Here is a 9,420-nt window from a genome sequence, read left to right as displayed (position 1 = left end):
ATTAAGATTAGCCTTTATACTGATGAACACCCATGCACATTCATTATCCACAGCGATTAAAACACATACACAATTGCAACAGTATAAAGAGAGGGCCAACTCTATGATATGAGTCTGCCCGAGTTCAATATATATTTTCCACTTTCTTGAAAATACAAGTAATACCTTGGAAACCCCAAGTTCCATATTTAGACAAATACCAGCTCATGTCATTTTTCATCGGGCTCCCACCTCGTGCACACCTTGCACGGTGCTCACTTTACAATCCACAATTTGCCCACCTTGCACGGTGCTCACTTTACAATCCACAATTTGCCTTTGCCAACTCTTGTGCATGGGCACCCTCACGGGGTACCCACCTCGTGCATGACTCGTTTGGGCAAGCGCACCTTCATGAGGCCCTCCACCCAACTCCCCTTCACCGAAGTTGCTAACTCGCCGACCGGGCACGCCTTCGTGTGGCCCTCCACCGGAGCTTCGCACGACCATCGTGCGGCCACGAAGCCCTCCACCCGAACTCGCCTCATTCGAGTTTCTCATTAAATGGCGCCGGGACAATAACAAATGTCAGATATAATACACTTCGTGCTGCAAAATTTTTCGGACAAAAAATTTGATTGTCAACGTCTGTCTCTATAAACGGAGAACGAGAGGTGAGCCCAAACAGCCACGTAAGTAAGCTGTGAGAACCTGCAAATCGGGATAAGGGTTTCCCGTAAATTATGTGATATAAAATTAAATTTGGAAATTACCCTCAGAAAAAACGTTTATTGGATTGGCAAATAATAACTCGGTTTCGCAAAAGATACTATGGACTAGAACGTTTAGCCCCTAAGGGCATCAACATCGTCCCATTGGCCAAACGGTGTTTGACTCAATTATATTCGCGACGTTGAAAAGAGTAACTGGGTGGGCACGATTACATAACTATTTTTTGGTCAACTGTTTATTTGGGGCAAAGGAACAAAGTAATAAAGGCAGCTTTCTAGTGTGTTTATTTGGGGGCAAAAGTATAAAGTAAAATAGTGGAATGAAGCATGAGACTGTAATTCTAAGAGAGTGTTAGAGGATGTTTGTGAACTTTTATATAAAATTTAGAATATCAAATAAATTTATGAAAAAGGGTATTTGTATAAAATAAAGTTGTATAAATGTGATATTATGTGATATTTTAAATTTGGTGGCTTTGCTAAAAGTATAAGTGTTATGGTTACATTCAAGATTTGTCATTATTTGGTGGCTTTGCTAAAAGTATAAGTGGTATGGTTACATTCAAGATTTGTCTAATAATGATATATAATGATTGATAACTAATAATAATATATAATGACAGATAGTGACTTTCAAGGCGCAATGAAATTGGACTACTAACTTCTTACTTGTAAAATAAAATAAATGTTCTTCCATTGAATTAGCACATTTAAAAAAAATTAAACTTAAAAACATTATAAATAGTAAGTTCTATTAATTATAAAAAAGGTGTAAATAAAGTATCATAAATGGTTAAGTAGAGTAAAATATATGTTGTTCCAAAGTGCAAGAAGTGCTTAGGTATAAGCCATGGTTGTATGTGGAGTTTATGTACCAGCATTGGGGTGTTGATGATTGTGAATTGATCACAATAGCACATTAAAGTTTTTGTCATTCATATATATGCAACCTGTCTGCTGTCGTTTTTGTCTTCTGAATGCAACCTGTTTACTTTTCAGCTACTTTGCTCGTTATATAACAGAAACAGTATGTGCTTCTGTTTATTTAACCGGAATACAAAAAAGAGTCCTCCTGTTTAAAAGAAACAACTTTCAAACCAAAAGAGAATCCCAGTTAGTGCATGAATTGCACAGATAAAATATTTATCGTCTGCCTTGGTAACTAGGTTGTTTCTAAACCATAACAGAATACCGCGTAAAACATGAACTACACGGCTAAAATATTTACCATTAGCGGCTAAAATATTTACCATTAGCGTTGTGAAGTAAGTTGTTTTGTATATTAGTGGTGTAGCAATAATAGCTATCAAAATACTTTCAAACATTAACATCAAGTAGGAGACATACACGGTAAAGTCGACACAGCGCACAAGTACTCAATAGTAGCCTAATTGTATTAAAAATATAATAAATCAACTGTGATTACATCATGACTTCTCAATATATTTTGGTGGAGACAGCGTGATTACTGGTAGGTATCCTAACTATATCAACAATGCAATAAACTAAACCTGAGATATATGAACTTGCTTCATATATTTCGGTTCAGAAGCAAACTAATTTTCTGCGATAAATAAACTGTAGGAATATATCTAAACATTTAGGACTTGATTGCTTCAATAACTTTAGTTAAAGTGCCGTTCCTCCCCACGATTTTAGAGATAGAAAAACCGGCAGCTTGGAGTAGATCATTCCATTGTTTTCCGGTCCTTTCACCACCTCCCGGTAAACAATTCAACATAACAGAATCTAAAACATTGGCAGATCCTATCATGTCAGAGCCTTCCGTTAAATCCAAGATAGCCTCAGATAATATTAACTTTCCTTTGTCCGGAAGAGCCTGGTGGCAGTTGTTCAGTAGCTTGATGCAGTCTTCGTCGTTCCAACTATGTAGAAAATTCTTTCATGGGCAAATCCAAAATAAACTCTTATAAGTAAATAAAGTACCAATATGTTGCATATATACTGTACCAAATAATTAACGTCCAAATAAAGTCCATCACAACAGCCAGGAGTATTACTCACCTTCATAAAAATCGCATCTGCAGAGGGTGCGCTCTCAAACAGGTTTCCGCTCATGTGCTGTACGCCTGCGTGAATTAGAATAGGATTAACGAATAGATAAGGAACACGGTATCCTCATAATAAAATTCAGGTGGAGTTTGATTTAGATATAAATGTTTATATGCATGTGGGAAAAAGTATATCTATAAGCTATAAGCTGCAGTCTAAGTAGATTGATTTTTTTTAGATTTTGATAAAATTGGGGTAGAGATTTTTGTAAATTTGAGTTATAATTATTAAATTTCAAAATTTCGTGTGATTATGGGATTTTTATGATGTTAATCTATTTTCATCATAAAAATAATTCAAACACTGAAAGTAATTCAAACACTAGGAACTACAAAATTTCTCAAATATTTCTATCCAAATTCTTTTGAACGTTGGGAAACGACTCCTATTTATAATTTAAATTTAAATTATAAATAATGATAATATCTATGAATGAGGCAGCGAAATTGGACATAAATAACCATATAAAGATTAACAGAAGCGAAATAGAAATACCGGGGATAGTTGGTGCAGTTGCGATGACTTGAGGAAGATCAAAGTTGATAGCGCGAATATGAGGATGCGCTTCAGTTATGAGACTCAACGCTTCCCCGCGCCCTCCGCCCATGTCCACCAGCGTGTTTATGTCTTTGAAGCCGTCATAAACAGCTAACACATATGTGATAGTGGCCTTTGTTACGGAGACCATGCCTGCGTTGAAGATGGCATTGAACTCCGGCTCGCCGGCTGCGAAATTCCAGAAGTCTTTGCCATTGCCACTAGAATTCTTGAAATTATCGCCGCCATGAAGCACACGTTCGTGAATATGGTCCCAGGCGGTAACGTAAAGTGGGTGTGTCTGCAAAAGAACGAAGGGAACAAGGCTTCGCGAACTAATATCCTCGGAGGTGAAGTAGGTTTTGGTGAGATTGGTAAGGCCGTATTTTATGTTCATGGGGGCATTAACTCCCTCCGGTGGCACGATTGCCTGCAAGATTCCCATAGTGGAAAGGTAAGTAAGAATGCGGGAAAGGGCGCCCAAGTCGGGATCTTCAGAGGGGAGTTGGGCGGCGATCTGGTGCACGGAGAGAGAAACATCGGGGCCGGCTTTCGAGATGATGTCAGGGATTTTAAGACGAATTGCACATTTTAGGAGAAAGGGGGTCTGTAAGGAAAATGCCAGACTTAGGGCCGAAGCCCGAAGCGCCTCTTCGTCCTTCACAGATTGCATATTCATAACCGGAGCCTGAACAAGAAACCCTTCGTTGTTCACAGCTTGGATGTTCATACGACTCCTTTAACTCAACACAGGCTCACTTGGATAGCGAAAGAAGAGGGATGCCAAATATATAGTATTTGGTGGTAGGTTCGTGTCGCCTGCTACGTCACACTTTCAATTGTCATTCAATTTCCGTGAGCTTGATTTAACAGCAGGGCCCAAACTATTGATCGTCATATATTTTGCTTCGACTTTCGATTTATGGCCCACACAAATTAAGAAGGTCAGCTTAAAATTGACGATTTACCATTTGTGATGATAAGTTTGGATGATGTCATTTCTATATAATATTTTCACCTTTCTAGCTATACGACAAACTAAACACTCTACCGACTGAGTATTTATCGGTGCCGAAAACCTTGACTTGATTTCAGAGTCGGAGCATTCGAGTTAAACACTACACCTACTGAACATTTATCGGTGGTGCTGAGAGCCATGACTCATTTATCGGTGGTGCTGAGAACCATGACTCAATCCTGGCTTGTACTAACATCCTCATATCTATCAGATGGCTTTAGTTATAATTTTAATATTAAACTTTTACCTTTACTTTAATAAATCCAATTTTTTTTAACTAATATTGAATAATAATTTATTAATTCCATTCTATTATTAGTTATATTAAATCATTATTATTATAATTCTCTTTACTTGATCTAGATTGAGAATATCTCATTCAAATTGGGTTTAAATGATTAAATAAATTAATTTAATAACTTAATAAAAATATATAAGTAAAATAAAATAGAATAGAATAAGATTCAAATATATAATATATTATAATATATAAATTATTGAATTAATTATTAAGAAGAAAATTATTTACTATGATTATAATATTATATTATTACGATGAGTTATTACTTTTTAACTTATTAACCTATGATTAACATTATAATATTATTATATAATCTAGCCATTTTTATATAGCTGTTAATGGTCACACCTAGCGGTTTGGAAGATCTGTTCTTCCTATTTAATATGTAGCCATAATCTGACTCTTCAACTTGTCCTGATGATGAATCACACTGTTTGGTTCGAAACGCGTTGACAAAGGTTTTCTACATGTGACGAAACCCTTCTTCATCACACTGTTTGGTTCGAAACGCGTTGACAAAGGTTTTCTACATGTGCCAAAACCCTTCTTAAAACAGTTATAAATCATAGAAGCCTCAATTCAACAATTGAATTGAGAGTCTGAGTTTGAATGAATTGAAACAAAACTTTCTTTGAGATAAAGACCCTACCCACTAAATATTTATTCCTGTCGAAAACCATGACTTGAGTTCAGTGGTATTCACTATGGTTTGTCGGTATCGAACCACTACTTCACTTACGTGTCGTATGAATATAATGCAACGCAACACAATAATCATATATCACCATATATAATAATAATATCGCATCATATAATATAATATAATAAAATATATTGTATAATAATATAATATATGGTGCATCTCTAGAATCTCTCCTCGCTAAAAGCCATTGGAAATGCAATTGGGAAATTCTACTGCAGGTGCCCAGAAACAGAGGAATATGCAAGAGCCACCTATGCACACATCTGTGTGGAAATGGATTTCAGCGCCGGATTCCCAGCTGAAATAAACCTAACAAGTAAAGATTATGTGGAACCAAAAACTTGATTATGAAAGTGTCATCTTCAGATGTCGATCCTGCTTTGTGACAGGGCATCTAGCCAAAAGTTGCCCAAAAGCCTCTTAGAAAAATTCTACTAGAAACAACCACCACAGATCTACATGGTGGGAAGGATCACAAAAAGAACACTACACTATCATCAAAGAAGAATACTCTAGAGAAAACTCTAAATCACAAGAAATCGGGCAGGAAAGAAACAACTCTCAAGACAGGCAGGGAGAAAGCCCCACCCAACAAATCAATAGTTATGACGATTCGACCGCACAAAATAAATCTTCATTTAACAGCAAAGCAGATCTCCTAGACCAAACTTCTTCTTCGAATATCTTCAAAAGGACAAACACAATAGATCGCGAAGCTAAGACACCAATGTCCCAAGAACCAGAAGAGATGAAGGGGATGCAAGATAAAGGAAGTTTGAAGACGTAGAGAAAAAAAAGAACGCTACAACACCAATCTCGCCAAGAAAGACGAGGAGCCAGATAATTAAAAACTAAGAAAAGTATAGGTCCGATAGACCAATTTGGTATTAGTGGACATTAACCATTATCATCATCATCATCATCAATCATCATCATCATCATCATAAAATTTGATTAGTATATATATTATTATATATTTTAAATAATAATAGTTTAGTTCATAAAATTTTATTATTATATTAAAAATTAACATATTAGTTATTATTTAAAATATATATTTCTCGCCACTATATTATTGTTAATAATAATTATATATTTATTAGTAAAATTGTTAGTATCTTTTTTATATTTACTTGGAGTATATTAATAATATCAACCAGATTATATATATATATATATATATATATATATTTTTTTTTTTTAAACTCAAAAAAATATTATATACCCAAGGATTAATAAACCCAAGCCATCAATATGATAAACCCAAGGGATAAACCAAAACAATGTATTATTAATATTATAAACCCAAGGGATTACTATTAAGTGACTACTTGCTTCTAAAAAGACTAATCTTCTCTCCTATTTCTAGCTTGAGAAGCCAAGGTGAAAAGTCCTTTGCTTGAGCTATGAGGATGCATATATAACAAATGAAGTGACTTTCCACCTCCCTTGTGGCTCTTGACCTTCCTTGATGACTCTTCAACTCCCATATGTTTTTTCTAATTCCTAAGAGATATTTGAGCTTCTACGTAAGTCTTCACATTCTTTGTACGACCCTTAGGCTTCCACACATTTTACGTTTTCACATTTTTCCAAAATACAATATTACTAGTAGTGCGTAGTTATAGAAGGAGAGGGTCAATGCATTATGTAATTAAGCATTGCAGAGGCTAAGAAATGGCATGATGACTAATTGAAAGTGCTCAGTATGTAGTGGGGGAAAGACTTGGCAAGGAGTGTGTAGTGGGAAAGTGTAGCTGACATTGATTGAGCACTGAGATTGTGCAATACATAGTTGATGGAGGTAGCTTGTTGTAACTGCATAGTATGAAGTTCTAAGAGGAAGATGATGCTTGACTGTGGCTTATGACTATAGAGTACATATTTCCAGGAGGTAGAAATATATGTATTTGGTCGAGAAAGTTGCGGAGATGAGAAAACTCCAATATTTACTAAGTGTGGGATCAGTAAGGAAGAAAGATGCAACCAGATCATGTAACGAGACTTGAACATGATCACACAAAAAAATGACCAATTACATGATGATGAAACACTCAATACCCAAAATCAACATGTATCCATTGAAACGATGATAAAACAACACTTACCTACAAGTGCGCACTTAGGATACACCTTTCGACATAATTGTTGACTGTAATAAGAAAGTGTGCAATACCTTGAAAATGAGTCCAATGCATATCACTATGATACATAGAATCCATTAACATAAAATAAAGCACTAAATATACCTCTTAAAGGTGTGCCATAACTACCTTTGAGAAGGAATGACACTTCCCCTAACATAAGAAAACACTTGAAATTCCTTAAAAAATGGACTTATAAACTTAAGAAGCAATCATGGGATAATTCTAACAACTAGAAATGGCAGCTCAAATGATCAAAGGGAGGCTCCAAAGTTTGAATATAGGAAAAAAATTGAGGGCATTGTAGCGACAACAACAAAGAGCTAAGTAGGACCCAACATAAATATGTGACCCAATAAAACCTTGTATATGAATAGAGGGAAGTGGAAGACAGGAACAATAAACAAAACAACTAGGGGGATTGATTGGTCCATGAGAATAAAAATGAACCATGGGGTGGAAAAAATGAGAAAAACATAAAAGAAAAGAGAAATTTCATTTTCCATGATAAAAAAATATTTAAGGTTATTGAATGGTTTTGGATAACCTTGAAAATCTTTGGGAAATGCATGCTTAGCATGACCAAGACACCTCCATATGCATTCTCTATATCATAATGTGGATAAGAAATGAAAGATGTCCTTCAAACCTATAGGTATGTGATAGAGAACCATCATAGTAGCAAGATAAGCTACCTATATTTAAAAATATTATGGCTGTGTAACGGCACATAAACAACATAAGTGAAGAAAATGTTGAGTTTAAATACACTGTTGAATATGGTAGCAAGAATAATACCCATTGAATGTATTTCTGGTGGCAATAAGGTAAAAGGGAGGAAATTAAATAAAATAATTACTTTGGCCACATTGGCAAATATTGTTTCAATTCTATACATGCTTTGCATAGATGCAGGGAGTTCTCTAAAATATGATCTTATCGACACATGTGATTATGTGTGTATATATAATCATGAACATGGCAATGCTTAAATGATGTACACATTCCATTGAAATTTACAGGTTCTCATCAAGGATCATTTTCATGGAAGAATAACTAATCATTTTTATGAATTTAATGCATGTATGGAGATTCTTGGTTGTGTGAGGAATTAATTGGGAAAGGGGAAACCTTGATAATTCATGATTTTATCATTACGAGATTAAGATACTTTTGTTTATGTCATCTTTATGAATAGGACGTGTTCAAGTTTATGTTAATAGGTATATTAATTACGAACTATATCTGTGGTTAAAGAATGAGACACATGTCCTATAATTTGTAATCCACATACATAGACCACACAGATTTTGGGTTTCCTCGGTGTGGGGGAAGTGATTGGAAGTCATGATGTTGTGTAATATGTATATGTATATATGTGTATATGTTTTGTAATGTGTATATGTTTATATGTGTGTGTGTGTGTGTGCGTGTGTGTGTGTGTGCGTGATATGTGATCCATAGTCATACTTACTACTAATAGTAATTGGGACAAGCAAGATTGTGACTGCCTGGGCCTATGATGATATTGGAATAAGCGGGTATGGGGCTATGTGGACCTATACTAATATTCTTGTCGATAAAAAACCATTAAGATTCATAGCGCTCATACTCACAGTGAAGCGGATGGGATTATTTGGAGCATATCCACCACTAGATGTTACCAGTTTTGGAAACCATATTAGTGTGTGTGAGTTAAAGGATACATGGAGATGTGTGAGCACTACTAAGTGCTAGCTAGGCTTGGAAAATCACTTAGTATGTGTGGATTATAAAAGAAAGAGAAATTCAGAGATAATTATTAGTTGTTCCATTTGATTTAATGAATTTCTAAATCATTGTCATGATTTAGTTGAATTTAAAGTAATGATTTGTGATGATTTGGGTTATGGACCAATTATGTTTGGATGTAATCGGAACTAAAATAAAATTGT

The 9,420-nt window shown here is 35.1% G+C and overlaps 1 protein-coding gene across 1 annotated transcript; it reads right to left on the bottom strand.

Moving 5' to 3' along the window:
- Positions 1-2,083: 2,083 nt before the first annotated feature.
- LOC149195949 (caffeic acid 3-O-methyltransferase-like) lies at positions 2,084-4,092 on the bottom strand. Its single transcript, XM_089405447.1, has 3 exons — positions 3,279-4,092; positions 2,736-2,800; positions 2,084-2,610 (listed from the first exon to the last, which is right to left on the bottom strand). The coding sequence occupies exons 1-3, from the start codon at positions 4,048-4,050 to the stop codon at positions 2,311-2,313; spliced, it is 1,137 nt and encodes a 378-aa protein (XP_089261573.1). The 5' UTR covers positions 4,051-4,092; the 3' UTR covers positions 2,084-2,310.
- Positions 4,093-9,420: the final 5,328 nt, after the last annotated feature.

Source organism: Pinus tabuliformis, chromosome 2_2, assembly GCF_031772625.1.
Source record: "Pinus tabuliformis cultivar Carrire ecotype Pingquan chromosome 2_2, CPIR1, whole genome shotgun sequence".
Classification (NCBI taxonomy): Eukaryota; Viridiplantae; Streptophyta; class Pinopsida; order Pinales; family Pinaceae; genus Pinus; species Pinus tabuliformis.
The sequence above is the reverse complement of the archived record's forward strand: the minus strand, read 5'-3'. Positions and strand labels throughout refer to the sequence as shown.

What these genes read in the sequence shown, in the direction of transcription:
- LOC149195949 (XM_089405447.1), bottom strand. Translation starts at nt 4,050, where the DNA reads ATGAACATCCAAGCTGTGAACAACGAAGGGTTTCTTGTTCAGGCTCCG. An exon ending in AACTGCACCAACTATCCCCG is followed by an intron (nt 2,801 to 3,278) that starts GTATTTCTATTT and finishes TAATTCACGCAG; the next exon opens with GCGTACAGCACATGAGCGGA. An exon ending in CAGATGCGATTTTTATGAAG is followed by an intron (nt 2,611 to 2,735) that starts GTGAGTAATACT and finishes TGCCCATGAAAG; the next exon opens with AATTTTCTACATAGTTGGAA.